This window comes from Hirundo rustica, chromosome 2, assembly GCF_015227805.2.
Source record: "Hirundo rustica isolate bHirRus1 chromosome 2, bHirRus1.pri.v3, whole genome shotgun sequence".
In the NCBI taxonomy this organism is placed as follows: domain Eukaryota; kingdom Metazoa; phylum Chordata; class Aves; order Passeriformes; family Hirundinidae; genus Hirundo; species Hirundo rustica.
The window spans coordinates 5,796,578-5,814,139 of NC_053451.1; the positions used below are offsets into that span (position 1 = coordinate 5,796,578).

At 41.1% G+C, this 17,562-nt stretch overlaps 1 protein-coding gene across 1 annotated transcript; it reads right to left on the minus strand.

Annotated features, from left to right (window-relative positions):
- Positions 1 to 3,353: 3,353 nt before the first annotated feature.
- On the minus strand, positions 3,354 to 14,875 carry CHMP2B (charged multivesicular body protein 2B). Its single transcript, XM_040056881.1, has 6 exons — positions 14,737 to 14,875; positions 11,798 to 11,889; positions 8,699 to 8,893; positions 6,303 to 6,405; positions 5,245 to 5,351; positions 3,354 to 5,121 (listed from the first exon to the last, which is right to left on the minus strand). Exons 1-6 carry the CDS (start codon positions 14,768 to 14,770, stop codon positions 5,008 to 5,010), a joined length of 645 nt encoding a protein of 214 aa, XP_039912815.1. The 5' UTR covers positions 14,771 to 14,875; the 3' UTR covers positions 3,354 to 5,007.
- Positions 14,876 to 17,562: the final 2,687 nt, after the last annotated feature.

The window sequence follows — 17,562 nt, forward strand, 5'->3', positions numbered from 1 at the left end:
AGCTTTGCCACATACAGATGTTTTGCTTTTTTGTAAATATTGTAAATACTGTGTTGTTACCCAAAAAAAAAAAAAAAAAAAAAAAAAAAAAAAAGAGAGAGAGAGAGAAAAGTCAGTAAAACACTCATTCCTCCAACAAGCTATCAGCTTCAAATGATATAATGTTTGTGGAAGATCCAATTTTAATGTAAAAGGTTGGAAACTAAATCTTGCAGTGTCTGTTTAACGAGTTGGGGTTCTCTGCAAGGAACCCATCACGCATTGTTCAACTAGGAGATGCTTCCCAAATTTCACAGGCAGCTGCAGCTGTGCTGTGCCCTCCTTGCCTCTGTGGTAGGAGTTAATGACAAAACGTGCGTGTGTTGTACGTTCAGAAAGGTTGCAAAGCTCGGTGTCAGCAGCTGTAGCATGGGAAGGATTTTGCTGTCGTTAATTAAGGCACTGTGAGCTCACCAGGACAGAGGTGTCACACTACTCCTACTGGGAGCTCTGTCTCAGCCCAACATTTGACTACCTTGAACTGGTGTCAGGTAGAAGTGGCTTGGAGAATGCTTGTTATCAAAGGTAATTCTTGCTAATTTGTTATGTGCCTCAAAGTTTGGTTTAAGTAGGCTTAGCTATAAAAACAGAAATACAATTTATCTGACCTTAAGACTTTGTGGCCTGAAGGGAAGAAAAATATTTGTCAGGGGTTTTATTACATTGGTCTTTCTCTGATTGAAACCATGTGTGGACATACACCAGAGATTGTGTGTTAAGCTAAAAAGTATACAGAAGAAGAATTCAAAGAATTTATTGCACCGCACTAATTGAAAATAATCCCTTATTTGTCATCCTCTAGCCTAGAGATAATCGAGGGGAAAAATACCAGTGCCAGAGCTCCACCTATCAGGCAGGCACTGAGAAAACTGAATTAATGACTCTAGTGCTCATCAGGGATAGATTATCCGGCCATCTCATCAGCTCTGCTCATTGTTATGGGAATTAGCCCATTACCACATAAGTATTTTGACTGTTTTCCCAGGACTGAAATTAAGTAAGTACACGCAAGTAGTGCTGGCCAGATACATTTTATTTTTCCATAAAACAAACCTGATGATTTAGAAAATGCCTGTATAATAGGCCCACAGAAAGCCAAAGGAGTTTAATGTTCAAGACCACTTAGGAGCAGCATGTACAAGTGCTCACTCTCTAGTGTACATTAAATTATCTCTGGTACTTATTACAGTGACCGTAAGCATATTCAGCAATGGAAATCAGGCTCCTGGATTTCTAAAAAAATACATTTTTATGGATGAATTCACCACTCTAAGCCTTAACTGAGGAGAAAACTTTGATTTAATAACTCAAAGGGGAGAAATTATGGCTATGTACTCCCTTCAGGCTGCTCCCATCACTAGCATAGCTCACCCACTACAGCACAGACCAAGGTGCATACTTTTATCCACCACAGGTTATCAGCAGGTCATGAACTTTACAAAAAGAGCTCAGCTGAGAGGATCAGCATTCAGCAAAGGTGGTGGCATGCGCTGGTGTGTACCTTTCATGTGATGTGGTCAAATACTATGTATGTTGAAATTACTATCTGATGCATAAAAACATGATCTACAGTCTAAATTATTTTCTTATAAAAGGCTTCCTAGAAATGCTATCAGCCTGTACTTCCCAACCTCCTCATCCAATAAAGTATTCCTATGCATTTGGCACTCCAGGCAATGGTTTGTAGTTCTGTTTTTGGTAACACTTTACTCTTTTTAGCTGTGTGTCATTCTGAAGTGTATTTTGGAATGCTCTCAAAGTTTGCTCCAGAGCAGCCCCACTGTAACATGGTGGTCTCTTGGCCCTCAAAAAAGTCTCACAAGTGAAAGCTAATTGCAGCAACAAAGTAAAGTAAATGAAAGGTGGCATGTAACAAAATTGTCTTGCAAAGGAATGACAAAAGGCCAAGTGGGGGGAGCAGCCACCATTTAAACACACCTACCTGCTGCCACAGAAATACAAACAAATTAGAATTATTTGAAGAAGAAAAACTGGATTAAGTCAATTTCAACTGCTGCAGCTGGAGCCATTTTTTACAGAAAGTGTCAATCCATTTTTTTTCCCCTCTAGGAACAATTTAATTACTCTTGATTGAGTGGGGGTGGGGGAACCAACCTGCATAAAAGACAGCCTAATATAAGAACTAGGAGTAAATATGGGAAGATGGAAAGAAGCTTAAAACAAAACAAAGTGGTTGTTTTCAACATGCTTGGGAGGAAAAAAAAAATCTGTGGAAAAAACCACGCTGGTGCCAGCAGTTCCTTTGTATGGACGAGTTCTCAGATGAGCAAGCTACTTAAAGCTGGTGTGTGTAGAACTTGCATATGGCTCTGAATGTACTTGATGTTTAAAATAGAGATTGGAAGAGCAATAGGGAAGGAAGCATCTGCATTCACCGTGTTCTCATTGCTCCCCTGGGAATTGCTTCTGGGCACTTGAGCAGTAGGACTCTGGGTAATTTTTAGGTGTGTGCACAACTATGTCATTGCTTCCAGATGAGAGACTCAGATCCAATTCTTATTCAGATGTTAGCAAGGATAAAGGAGGGTAAGGATTGAGTGGTTTTGGTGGTGGTTTGTGGGGTTTTGTTTGTTTGTTTGTTGGGGGTTTTTTTTGTTTTTTTTTGTGTGTGTTTTTTGTTGTTGTTGTTGGTTTTTTGTTTTTAATCATTCAACATGATTTTAAAGAAATGGGTATCTAAGTAGGGGGTGCAGTTGTTTTAGACTGATCCAACATAGTGACCGTAACTGCAGACACATAACAAGCCTGCAAGCTTACACCACTTCTCACTCTGCTACCCCAAGACTTTTACACAGGTCAGATATGCAGGATTGAGAAGGTAACATGTAACAAACCACGGGATTGACACTGACACCAGCCCTAGCTCAGCAGTCCTAATGGCACCAACAAAGCAACACCTTTCTTCCTGTTCCTGACAGACCCAGAGGAAAGAACTCAGTATGGAATTATGCCTAATTTTGACAGTTGTTAAAAGAATCAACTGCACACCTCATTCAGAAAGGACACAAGCCTTGGTGCTCAACCAAACTCTCAACCACTAACATTTTACCCGTGTTCATTTTACGATTTCTCTCTCAATACCACAGCACAGTACTTAGGCATGAGGTTCCAGAATGCAAACTTGAACAAGTCTTTAACAAGTCTTTACTGAATATTGAGTCAAAGGCCCACATGCAACTACAGTAAATATCATGGTGCTTTATAGCTCAAGGCAAAGGGATATTAGAGCTCACAAAGAAAGTCCAGTAAGAGAGACATGTATAAGACTAACCCTACAGAGGACAAAGTCATTGTGGAATAAAAAGCCTTTTATTAGATTTTTACAAAATAACTTGTAAAAAAAATCACCCCATATTGGATATGTGGTATATATTAACTTACTACCTGACAGATTCAGTTTGTCCATTATTTCTTTGAAAGAACACCTGCAATTCTAGGCATAAAACCTGAGGAAGGCTCTCCTATGAATTCTCTTTGCTGACTTCAGTCCTAAACAGTAGATGGTGCAACAACAGTAGATTCACTGAGGTTTCCTGCTACACTTTGCCTAGCAGCAAAGTCTCTTTATGAGGTTTGTCGTCGTTCGCCCCCCGCAGTTTTCCTGGTTTTTGCTTTTGGGAGGTATTTTGCTTTTCTCTTTTTAAAGCCAAGATGAGTGTTGTTTCTGTTCAATGAGCAGCACCACTAAATCAACACTGAGGGGTAAATATCTCCAGCAGAGTCAGGGCTGAGGAATATCACACCATCTAGGAAGTAGTAACTGGGAACTGCATTCTCATTTTATCTATTTCAAGTATCAATAATTCTTATCCCTTAGTACAATGCATATTCCACTTAAAGCTAGAATTGTGTTGATGCAGTTCAGAGACCATAGAAAAACCTTCACAGAACCAGAACGCTTTTATTATAGTGTTTAGACAAGGTTATAATTTATGATCCAAAATTGTTCTCAAAACTAGTATTTAGATTTAGCTTATCAATGTGATCAGTTGCATCTTAGCAAACAATACAATTATGCACAGTTATCTTCCATTAAGAAATACTGTAAAATATATACAAATGTTGCTTCAGGCAAATGTCCTTTTTGCAAGTGCACAAGTTGCATTTCTGAATGAGTGCATCTCTCCAGCACTGAGTCCCATCAAGTGTAGAGAGGTCTCACGAAAGCATTTTGTGAAACCATCCTAATTATTAAGTTTACTCACCTTTCAAAGACTCATTCTGAAAGAAAATCACAAAGGTACAAGATTTATATACATAAAGGCACAGCAATTCTGTTGAAACCAGCTATGTTACAGTACAATAGAGTTCAATCAGTGCCTTTCATGCAACAAAGTTCACTAACAAATATAACTCCTCTTCCAGAAAAAACAGGTCCACAAGGAGTGTATCCTTCCCTTCTGGTAAGAAGAAAAACAAGCTATTATTTCATCAACTCAAAAGGAATTTCAAAGAAATACATAAAATGCATTTTCCTTCTGCCTAAATTAGCTAAACTTTCGAAGCTATTTCTCACGGGAAAAATAGTTTCCAACTAAAAGCCAAGGTGAAGTTTTGCTTTTGCTAAGAGATGACAGACTAAGAATGTTTCTATAATGATAGTTTCGTAAAAATGATAAATATTACATAGGTGCTGTCCTAGGAAGTGGCATGATCAGCCACAGAATAGCCAGTTCTAGAGATAGATCAGGAACTGAGATGGAAGAAAACTTGGAATCCAAAGGACAGATGTGGATCATGTATAAGGGAATTTATTGGTTGGTCCAGAGTCAAAAAGACTCCAGGCAATGGATGAAAAAATGCACTTTTCTCCGCAAATTGATCTTCAAGTTGTCATTTCTCAGACTTCAAGGTTTTCCTATAAATCAGTTGCATTGAAAGAGTATTTGCAATTTGTACATGTGTCTAGAGGTGAGCACCCAGCAGGCAGACTCCGAACTGGGTAAGTTAATCCACGCCCAAGGCTTTGAGCTGGCGCTCGATCTCCTCATCCGATATGGTGGTGGCGGTCGATGCCGATGCAGATGGCAGACCTCTGGCAGCTGAGGGAGCTTTGGCCATCTGGAAGGAGACAGAAGCTTTCTTCAATCAGAATAATGTAGGTTACCACAAGCTGACTTCTAGGATAAACTATTTTTAATGAATAGAATGTAGGGTGAAAAGCACATGCAAAAATAGGCGTACCTTGTCAGAGATTTCAATCCCAATCTCATCAAGTACTTGATTAACAATATCTTGGCTTTCTTCCTCTTCATCAGAAGCATCAAAAATATCATCCAGAGTATCATTAACTTAGAAGAAAGAAAAAAAAAATAGAGACTGCATTAAGCAAAAAAGTGACTTAACATGACCTAGTACCACCCTTCTGCCCTCCCAGAACACATCAGAACTACCATGGTGTAAGATACCAGCAGAAGGCACCTGGGTCTTAGGGAGGCTTTCTTAGTTGCAAAGCCTGTGAGCACAGGCAGGGCAACAACAGGGTCAGGCACGGCTGTTTTCATAAAAATGTTTAGCTCCACCAAAGGAGTTCAGCTGCTGTATCTCCCCCCACATCAGATTTTAATATTTCCGCAAAACACCTACAGTTTCACAAAAATCCCCTTCCTCTCTTCTTCCTCCAAGTATGTTGCAAAGCTGTTAACTACTCAGATAACTTGTGTGCAGTTAGGGTGTTTCCATCTTGGTCAACAGCATCGGCTTGAGTCCATGCTGCTTCATATGACCAACAAAGGGGCAGGACTTGGGATGGGGAGAAGACTGTAAGCAATGCCAGGAATCAGCTGACAGTGAACACATGCTCTCAGGAACAAAAAACATGCTGCCTCCCCAAAAAGTTGTTTGTGGCTTAATTTAAGAAAATGGAGACAGAACTATATCATATGTGCAGAAAGCTGAGATTATGAGTATCTAAATTAAGGCAATTTTTCAAGCCCCCCTACCAGTTATGCCATCAAGGCCTTGAAAGGGTCTCAAATCCTGTTCCCCCTCGAGAACGTTCCTTCTAAAAATATGATGAATGTTTTGCAGAAGATGGGAAGAAATGGATTCTAGATTTAATACCTAGAGCTTCTAAAAAGTCTAAGGCTCAGCTTTCCTGCTCAGACATACATTGTTTTGCTTGCTCTACATTTTTGCTGTCAGTCTCATTAACTATAGAAATCAACTTCAAACATCAGTAGTTTTAGGCTGGTTCTCCCCTGCCAAGAGCAGCCAGCTGTCCCCTGCAGTGCAGAACTTACTCATTTCCTCAGTCATTTCCATCTTCATGTTTTCCTTCTGGAAATTCTGCATTGTTTGTAGCGTCTTTTGTGGGTCCATTTTCTTATTAACTGCTTGCATTGTCTATTAATATGGAAAAAACTCTTAAATCATACAATGAGACATTAGTAAATATCAGTACATTCATTAAGAAAAATGCTCTAATCCAAATTTCATTTTCCTTGTCTCTTTACATCCCATGAGAAGGTAAGTGACAGATCAATAGTACAACCTGCACTTTGAAAGAAATATTGCTATCTAGTGTCCTAATAGATACTTTTAAATGTGTGCATCTTTCTTGCACCATGACCCTCCCCTGGCCTTTTATTTGGAAAAATCCAACTGATCTGAATGAAAAGAATGGAGAATGTTTCCTAGCTTGAAGGCTACACACATTAAAGAAGTAAATGGCTGCAGGTTCTTATTCAGAAAGGACCATTTATTTGAACCACCCCTGGAGGACAGCCCTTAAACTGTTTCTTGGTGTTACAATTTAATGGGAAAATTACTTTTCTCTGGAAGGAAAATATCTAAGTGTTGAGGAAGTACTTGTTTAGGGTGCACCTGTGTGATGGGTGGAGATCTTGCTGTGACAGTGAAATAAACTTCACCCATTTTACTACAGGTGTGCAGCACTGCCTTTGTGGGCACTGCTATAGGGTACTTCCCTCTTTCCTAAAAAAGCAAGTTACTGATACAAGATATCAGAATCTAAATATAGACATGAGCAATTCAAAATCTAACCATCTTTGAGAAGACAAAAGACTTGGTTAATTAACAGAGACGGTATCAAGCCACTACAGGCTTCACAGAAGGTCTTTTGCCTTCAAGTCTGAGTTTGTTCAAAGTGATAATGGATTATGATACTAATGTTACTTGAATTTCAAAGACTCTGCTCATGGTCGCATTATTTGAATTTAGGAAGTTGTTCTGGACACGGAAGGTGTTGGTATAAATGGATATCAAAAGTATTTGCACAGATAGAGAGTTTATATATCTTCAGAAAATAAGGCTCAGATGCATGATTAAAATAAACAGGTAACTGGACTTTATTATGTTCAAAATTAGCAACATACGTGCTGAGAAGTATACTGAAAGTACTTTAAAAGCTTTGCATTCACATATTTGCTTTGCTTGTTAAGGCAACTGATCCCATACATTTTTCACTGATGGTTTTATGAGATTAACAATTCTTTAAGCTTGCTCTGTTGATAAGGCAAAATAATCACTTTAAAAGTGATCAAAATAATTTAAGCCCTTTCTCTCCAATAATGTTACACAAATCGTAGATACAAGTACCTGCTGTGTTTCAAAAAACATAATTTTTCTGAATGCTGGGTAATTTTTTTAAAAAGTATTTTTGGATTTCTTTTTCCTACTGACCTAATCTTCATAACTACTCCAGTGACACTTTGGTTTTGAGAAATTTAATCCAAGACCTATCATAGATTAAAAACAAGTCACCCATGTAATAATTAAAAAGCAAGACCAACTTGTTCACATGAGTGCTGCTGTCAGAATACTGAGTAAGGTGTTGAACCTGATCAGTCAGACAAGTCCAATTGGTAAATGTGCTGCAGAGCCACAACTCTGCATCACTCATGCTGTGTCTAAAAGGCACCCGACCACTAAGCTTTTGTGGTTTTTGCACTGAGTTGCATTGCTGTGTTCAGCTGGATTTAACTTGGACTGGGATCAAAGCCCAGCTTGGTCTACAGTGACACTACTTCTGCTCCCGGCACCTCAAGCTGAACAGTCCTCCTTGCCAAAAGCCATATCTCTCTTTATCAACTCAGGGAGATAGGGGAATGTTCACACCTAACTCGGAAAACTGAGATTTTTCACTCTTATATGAGATGGGATTTGGGAGAAAACGTAATGCAATACTCTTTCCTGAGAGAGCACAGAGAAAATGACAGCAAACTCCAGATTAGATTTTTTTTTAGGAACTTAAGATCCAAAGCAATAACCTACTTTTTTCAAAAGCCATAAAGCTATTGTGACACACTGCCTTGATTTCTAGACGAATCATGCCCTACTTTTTCCCAGTAAAAACTGCTTGTGACAATAAATACAGGCAAGGCATTGTAGCAGCAAGGTTTGGGGTTTTTTATGTGCTAAAAGTGTTCATTCATTGGCATAGTTTGTTTTTATCATGTAAATATCTGACAGATGTTTAGCCCACGAAAGTATGTAGGTGCTATGCAGATAGATTGACTAAACAAAAATGTAATAACATAATCCCAAATTCTATTTCCCTACTGTATCCTCACCAACTCTGTGCAGTGAGTTTTAGCCCTGCAATTACCCCAAACAACACAATTTTTGCAACCGTATGCTGCATTTGAATATAAAAGAATTTCCTGCAGTGCCTTACTTTTGCTGTAGCTGACATAGCTCCTGCCATCTTCATCTGGGAGTTCATGACCTTGGTCTGAGTGGACATGGAAGTGACTTTGGAGCTCACAGCATAGGTTCGGTTCTTCTGCTTCCGCAGCTGCACCAGCTGCTTTGCCAGCACCTTGCAGGCCTCTTTGTTACCAGTCTTAGCCATTTTCTTGATTTCCAGTTCCTGTGATAAAAGGTGTGAGATTAATTCCGCAGAATTTTCCATTCGTGCAAAGACTATAATTAAGCCTTAACACTAATAATTAAATTCAAAAGTTAACTATCCTCCTGAATCTTTGACGACATCTCTGAGTTATATAAATAGTTCCTTGCTTTTTTAACAAGGTTGTTTAGCAGAATCAATGTCATGCTGGTATTATCTGACCACGAGGAAAAAACTCAATAAAACTGAATTACAGTGTGGTAGCACACAGTTCCCCCAAAGACTTCAATTTCTGCACGGTGTCACATTCACTTCTATGTGCACATTCAATTCCATATCTGGATAGGCACTTCAAAAAAAGCCCCTCAAAGTGAAGGAACTGTGATATCAGTATATCACAGTTTGATATCTTGCAATCAAACAACATCACTCATGTAATAAATGGAGAGTTCTTTTCAATGAGAGTCTCTTTCTCAAGAGAACCTCACAGCCTTTTTGGGGAAGAAGTAGATAAAGTTAGATGACCAATAATTATAGGCTCTTCACCCTTATAACTTAGCTGGACTTAAATCATAATAAAACCAGCATAATTTAACATGTGCTTATGCTGTAAGAAAGACACTTCTGTCTTAGAAGACCAAACCCCAATCTGTCAACTCAAAGAGAAATAACAATCTGTTTAGCCCAGAGGTACCAGGAAAAAGCCTGGCACAAATAATCTTGTCAGCTGGGATTCTTCAAAGTGTGCCTTCTGATTTGTGACTTGGTAACGTAAGCTTTGCCACTATTTTTTTCCTTTACAGCCTCTTTAAGGAGGTCTTGTCACTGTGGCTCAGTTTTCTGTGGATAACCATTTGTCTATTTCGATTTCTACCAGTAAGTAAAAGCAGCTTTTAAAGACCAGCTTTCTCCTGGATTTTTCAGGAGAATATGCCTGCTACAGGTATACAGTGGTTTCACTTTATGTGCACTGGTAGTCCAGAAAACTGCACTCATAAGAAGCCATGAAAAGATAAATCCTAGTCACCAGGACATGCAGAACAGTCACCTTTAAAGGCAGATGTAAACTGCATTACCCTGACTACCAGGAAAGCTCACAGTTAAGTTTATTACAGAGATGTCTCTGTAAAACACAAAATCTCCTCTGCAGATTCATTATTTCTAAAGGGTGTGTCATACACACTATTTTTAATCCAGGAAGGTACAGAGTGGCAACGAAGCAGCATGAGACTGTTCAAATGATAGAGGCCTGAAATAGAAGTAAAGCTGTGCTCTTTGAAAGTAGCTCACAGAAGACACAAAAATTCCTATAACATCACCAGAGTATTATTTCCTCTCTTTTTGTATGTAAGGTATTGTGAAGGTTGGAGGGATTAGTCTGCACCTCATAGTTTTCACTGCAAATATTTGAAAATAGGGATTTTCTCAGTAAGTTGAAAGACATACATAGCATTTATAACCTGATTTTTTTCAAAGCAAAATATAAACCATTGCTAAATCACTGCAGATAATCCACCTGCCAAAATCAAACCCTATATACAGACGATTTTATTCTTAATTAAAAAGAATTTGGGTAAATTTGGGGTATGTCATCTGCTTTTGAAAGGTCTAGGGCAAGCTTACTGAAGTCAGCTATGTTCTTCTGGAAAAAAAATCCACACCATCAAAATTCATATAGTTATATCAGGTTACTGAACTGAAACAGAAGTGTCTGCATACATTGAGGTATTTTTATCCATAGAATTAATATAACAGTATAACTGGGTTTTCTCAGAGTAGTACCTTAAAATTAAGGGGAAAAAAAAGAGAGAGAAAGCATATGTGAAAGCATTATTATGTGCTTTCTCTAGAAAAGAGAAAGCACATAATGAAATGTTTTGAGATTGACTGATAAGCCCCTGATCCTTCTTCACCTGATCTGACACTGAAAATTAATATTTATTGTCCATAGCTCCTCTCATTCTAGCAGTAAATTTCAACTTTTTCAAAGACATATTTCACTTCTCCTTTCTTCTTCTCCTCAGAAATCTAACATTTCTGAAACCACTTAATGTGGTAAGTAATCAGCACTTCAGCCTGAATAGTCACTAAAATTAAGGTTATTTCCATATCTGGAATATTTCATACTGGAAAAAATGCCTTATTTATGAGCAACCTACTATCTCTTACATATCCAAGGCTTTCAGAAACAGTTTCTCTGATATTTTAGTTTATTATTCCCAGCTCTTGGTATTCATGCAACCTGCTGCTATGAACCATCACCTCAAATAGCTGCTGGAACGGGCTGGATTTGCACAGCTTTTCCCAGAGTCTGAGCATTCTTCATGCATCAAACCCCACCATCTGGCACATCCATTTCTCCTCTTATAGTGCCACACAGGTGCAGCATTCAGCCCCTAAGTACTTGAAAGCTCACACACAGTAGGTTCTGAATACATCTTGATTTAGGCAACCAGTCCTACTATTATTGGCCAATTTTAGGGAAGTTCTATCTGAATGAAAATAACAACTCTGTAGGGTACTCATGATATCCCGTGGTTTTTTCAAGAACTCTCTCCCACAGGACAGTCATGGCAGCATGTGATAGCACTTCTACTTCTTTTAATTTTTCCACTACGAGACCACTGACCTACAAACCTTGTAGAAAAAAACCTTCTGAAGGGGACAGAGAATGGTAGGAACTGTAGGGAAAACCCAGTGTGGTTATTTTATCTAAACACATTGTTTCAGGATTTTCCCATGTCAAAGGCTGAGAATCCCTGTTAGACAGTAAATATTTTCCAACTCAATTTTAATAACTGAGAAATGAAAAGGAGAAGACAACTTTTTTTATTATTATGCATTGATTTCTGTCTTTAAAACCTTGCAAGTTTTCTATCGTGTGTGCGTTTTAAAGAGCAAAATAAAGTTCCCTCTCATACTTACCAGTTGTTTTTCCTGTTTTTCGAGTGCTGCTCTATCTCTGCTTATAGCCCTCTGTGTACCTCTCAACTCTCGATTTTGCTCCTTTATTATATCTGGAAAGAAAATACTGATAGTTGGGCAAAGTTTTTCAATACTCCACGAACATCTGCTGAGCACCCTGCAGGCATGCAGCACATTTGACACTTCCCTTTGTTCAGAGTGAAGCGGCAGCGTTTCACATACAGAAAATATTAGCAAAATACAGTTTGGTGTATACAACATCATTGTGTCAGCAGTGTGGGCTATCTCCTGTTAAAAATAAAAGAGCTGTTTTACATAGGATGTAACTTTGCACCATAACCATTGCAAAAGCCTTAACCCCACAGTAAGACATCTGTACACAAACTTTCCTGCAAGTCCAGCACTAACTCAGCAATATCGTGGTTACTGCCATCCCACTGCTCTTCCTCAGCCAGGCCTAACTGCAACAGGTAGGGTGGCTGAAGGAGCCTTGATTTATGAGATCTCAGAGCAGGTGAGGAGTCCCCAGCTCCACAAAACAGTGAAAATATTCCCAGGTGCAAGTCCTGGATCCTGCACTTCTCTGTCCTTATTCTGTTCTGGGGAAGCTTCCTCTCCTCCACATCTGTCTAGCCCTTCTTCAACTCAGTCTATAAAGGACCAGTGCTTGAAATTTCTCAATTGGGAGGTGCTTAAGAATAGAATTTACAACAAAATTTCAGTCTACTACAACTGACATAGCGAGCAAAGCTGCCAGGTGAGACCTATCATCCTTCATAGGAGTTTTGTCCCCTGTACTATCAAAAATTACACACTGGTAACATCCTCTCATTAAAGCAAGTATTATCTACAGGCAGCAATCATGTCAATTGCAACTAACTTTTGATAGGATTTACAGCACGAACTTGGGTGTGATTCACCCGGGCAAAGGCAGAGCAGGACATCTGCGTGTGACTCAGCATCCTCTGACCTTCATAGGGGAAAGCAATTATTACTGAGGAGAGATTCACCTGCTCCTATTCTATGTCTGCGCTTTGGGCGGGAGTTTGAAACAAGTAGACCGTCACATAAACTTTCTTTAGGGCTCATGAAGGATAAATTCTAGCATGGCAGGCCACCCTTTTCATTTTTTAAGGTTTGAGGCAATTTTTTCTACAAAAGCGAGAAGCATTCGCATTCTTCATTCCCAAAGCCAGAAATAATGTAAATATCCATTGCTGAAATTATTTCAATGTTGGAATCAGGAAAAAAAAAAAAATCCCAAACCTTTAATGGCATTTTAAAGACAGAATATACACTTCCCCTTCCAACCTTGCTGGAGATTTGCCCAGTTCTTGGGCAAAGAAATATATATATTCAAAAAAACCCAAAAAACCCCAAACCAGTGAGAAAATGACACGTGTTTTTACAATGCTACTACTGCTGTGAGTACAACACAAAAAGCATCCTTGGGAGATGCAGATTTTTCAGTGCACAATAACTAAGAACTGAAAGATGGCACAGAATACAACTGCATTCTTCACACTGGCAAAATAGCAGAGAAAATAATTCTGAAAATGCTACAGGCAAATAGTTTTGAAGGTAGATAAATGTATATTACTTGCTGAAATTGAAAGAAAAAGCTTAATAGCTACATACAAGACTGGCTTTTCTAACTAGACTATTTAAAAAAAAAAAAAAAATCCTTAGTGTATAGTGAGCTTGAGAGGTAGAAACTTCAAGGTGATAGCAAACACTATGATGCTTATTTCTGTAGTTTCTGATCCCCCACAGCGGCTTAAACTAAGGATAGCAATGAACTGAAAACAACGATCTGCAGTTCCAGACTGTTTCATTTGTTTTGAGAAGTGAAGGCCAAGATAAGAGCTTAGTTCTTGTTTTTCTCTGATAACCGAGGGAAAATCCCAGTTACTAGAGCAGACGGAATACGACAGGTTATTCTGAGACAGTCTTACGCCAGCAGCCACTCCTGTGTGTCACACGGCCGTCACACACAAGGGCAAGGAGGAAACACCTCCATTCCTTAAAACAGGCTGCACAAGTGACACCCAGCAGGGCTTGACCTGGCTGCTGCAATCCTTCCTTGGTCATCATGGAAGCTAAATGCCAACTCCCCTTCTTCCCTTCTCAGGTGCCGCATATAAGATGGGAAGCGCCAGGTGGGACCTGTGCGTGTTCCCCTCCGGTGACACAATTGGTTGCCGAGCAGCGTCATTGTTTGCGAGCCCTTTTCAAACTCCGACCCACCAGATCCGACACGGGGCACCCACCGTGCCACAGAGCCAAGCCTTGGGCTCGCCAGCCCTGCGGCACGACAACGTGGGGAGCTGAGCATCGCCCAGGGGCCTGCTGAGGCATCTTTTGGGGGCTTTCCTATGAGGATCGTTATCCCTGCTGAAGTTTAAGCGTTTTGTCGCCAGACTGGCTGCAAAGAACCAAGGACAAGTTGTTTCCACACCCGCGGGGAGCCCAGGGCCCGGCGTTGGCGGCTCCCGCAGCCTGGACGTAGCTTCCGCACAGCGGCACCGCTCGCGTCCCGGCTCCCCTGGGCCCCGGCAACTCCTGGCGGGCCTGTCTGTTTTCCCTCTCTGCCAGCGAGAGATGTTGATGCTGCTTCTCCTCCTCCTCCCTCACCCACGGCCCGGAACAGCCGGGCCCGGCTCCCACGCCTCCCGGCGCCCCTCCGTGCCAGGGCCGGCCCGGCCCGGGGACTCTCCCCGGTGAGTCACGGCGGGCGGGCCGGGGCCTCCCGCTCCTCTCCTGTTCCTCTCCCTGCGAGCTCCCGCTCCGTCGGGACGCGGGACCCGAGGCCGCGACCCACGCCGGGCTCCTGCTGCCCCGGAGCCCCGGCCGGGACCAGCCCCGCGCCCGCGGCCGTGCCAGGGCCGGCGGAGGCCGCTGCCGGGGGTGCGGCGGGACCGCACCGGGCGCGCACTCACCGTCCACCGTCTTCTTCTTGAAGAGCGATGCCATGGCGGCAGCCGGACTCCCGCAGCCGCCTCGGCGGACTGCTGTCGCCTCCTGCTCCGGTGACCAGGAAGCGGCCGGGCCGCGATCGTCCGCCGGGCTCCGCCTCCCGGCGCCGAGGGCCGGGCCAGAGCTCCGCGCTGCGCCCGCCCACCCTGCGGGTTTGGCCCGGGCCGGGAATGGGGCAATGGGAGCGGCTCCGGGCGGGGCTTCCTTTCCTCCCTGCGAGGTTTTTCTGTCTGTCCGCCCTCGTTCGGCCACCCTGAGCCGCGGGAGAGGCGCTGCGGGACCGGCCAGCCATCCTGCGGGCGGGCCCGCAGCCAGGACGGGGCGGTGATGTCCCGGCTCCCCGCTCGGTGGTTCGGGCTCTCGTGCGTGTAATTGCTAAAGATTAAAATGAAAACATGTAAAAAGTTAACTCGGCAGCGCGGCGTTCTCCGCTCCGTTTTCTGAAAGCACCGTTGGAAATAGCAAGTTTTCACTGTTTTTCATGTGTCCCTTTAGTTATTTTTCACTGGTTGAAATCCGGATCGTGTGTACCCAGATACTGTGGGAATTCAGCGAGCTGTTATGAGGAAACCTGGTGTGCGGGCAACTGGAGGGATTTGGGGACAGGTCACGATTAAACCCACAGTTAAAGCAGTGGGGTCGCTGCCTGTCTGACATGAGCATGAATTCGGGATTTTTTTGTTAGGGAGCATCCTGGCTCTGGGCCCTCACCCCAAACCATTACTGAGTCTGACGGACTGATTACACGTTAGTTTTCTTGGATATGCCTTTGTCTGAGGGTCACAAGCACTGCTGTGCACAGAATATGGTAAAAGGAATAATAATTTTCTTGGGTTTCAATATGTAATTACAATCCTTAATTTTTAATAAGGTAGTTTATAACGTAGCTGTGGTTTCACTGTTGGCGATTACCTACATATGCATCATGCCCTTAGAAAATAAAAAGAGGACCTTTATTAAAAAAGACAGAGATGGAGGTTTGAATACCAGCTAGATATAACTTCACTTACTTTGAGGTGTTGGGGATGATTATGCTAATGTGCAAGGAAAAAAAGAAATGACTGGAATGTAGTAATGCATTTTGATGGCTAGATATAAATTCAACCTGAGAAACAATTGTAAGTTTATGGTTGCACTACCCTAATAAACCACACTTTTATAACCTTGCATGGAGAAACGATCTATCAGAATATTGTAATAGCAGTGTTAGGGTGTATGTGGGCATGGGAAGGTACCGACTATGTGCTTGCTTGTCAGTATTCCTTGATTTTCTGAAAACACTGATTTTGTTGTAAATAGCAAGTTTTCATTGTTTTGCATGTGTCCCTTTAGCCACTGGTTGTTCTAGGCAGGAATTAGATCCATCCAGACCGTGTGTGATGACATAGATACTGTGGAAATTTAGTGATTCTCTATGAGGCAAGTCAAATAAAATACACTTTAGAAGATTATTCCTGCATGTCTGTACTCTTTGTTAGGTCAGATCAGTCAGACATGGGTTAGTAAGCAAGACTGAAATGCTGGTTTTGAAAATGCACAGATGAGGGGGAGGAGAGCACTTGTAATTTAGATTCAGATCCCCACTTTCCTTGGGAGAGAGGGTGGGCGGCTTAACTACAGGGTACTCTTAAATTGTGCTAATTAGTTATGAGACCAGAAATGCATTTTTCCCATAATATTTCTTCATGAATATTTAATTGTGATGAGATAAACAAAGATGTCCATAATAGGCTTCATGACTGCAATAAATACAGTATGTCCAAGCTATTGCTTGCCAAGACTTACTTTTCTGTGCTGTAAGCCTGAACACTGGAATGCTATTGTATGTATTGATAGTAGGGATAAGAGAAGCCCTCAAATTTATCTTTTAAATTAATAATGCTTAAATATCAGTGTTTCTTTTAGATTCTGACTTGGTTCAGGATCTAATCACCACTCAAAATGTAAAAAAACCCAAACCCCTTAGTTCTTTATGCTACAGACAAACTTTAAAAATCAATCAGATGGAATAAATAGCCTGTCCTTAGTGACTATATGCAAATACCACTACCAAAGCAGGGACTGTGTGTTTCCTGTTTGTTTGATTTAGAGTGAAACTGGGACACAAAAACTGGTTTAGCAGGATAATTCAATATACAATCCTGTATTAATTTGAAAATGAAAACCTTCAAGTCAGAGTATGAAAAATGAAGAGATAGCAAAATCAGATTAAAGCTGGTGTTCAGTGGTCCAGAGTTGTGTTTAGAAAAAGACAAGAGTGAAGATTTGTTTTTAGAGTTATAGATAAGTTGTTCCAGCATTGGTGCACTGGAGTATTTAAGTACACAGTTAATTTAAAAAGCTTTGCAGAGGGCAAAAAGACTCTAAAACCACCTGAATCTCGGAGCTAAAAAACCCGAGAGGTGATGAGGCTCAGTCTGCTCAAATCTAAACATGTTCAGGTGTTGAGATAAAATGGTTGCTCTGAAGAGACCCTTAAAAGTTGGTGCTTTCAGGTACTGTTTTATAGAATAGTAGATAAAGTATCTGATGTGAAAAAAATTCCTTTCCTGACTATGCTTTCAGGAGAAAAAGGAGAGGTGAGCTCTCAGACATGTGAACCTTGAAGAAACTCTTGAGGTCATGCTTTAAATCTCTTTAAGCTTTCTGGTCTAATGAAGGTTTTCAGTCTTCCCTATCTCCTTTCTTAGCGTGAGTAAAATGCTGCAAGTGAACTTTCACTGACAACTATGGCAGACTGTCTTGGGATGCTTTGTGGATTATGACCCAAATTCAGCACTGTTTGATCT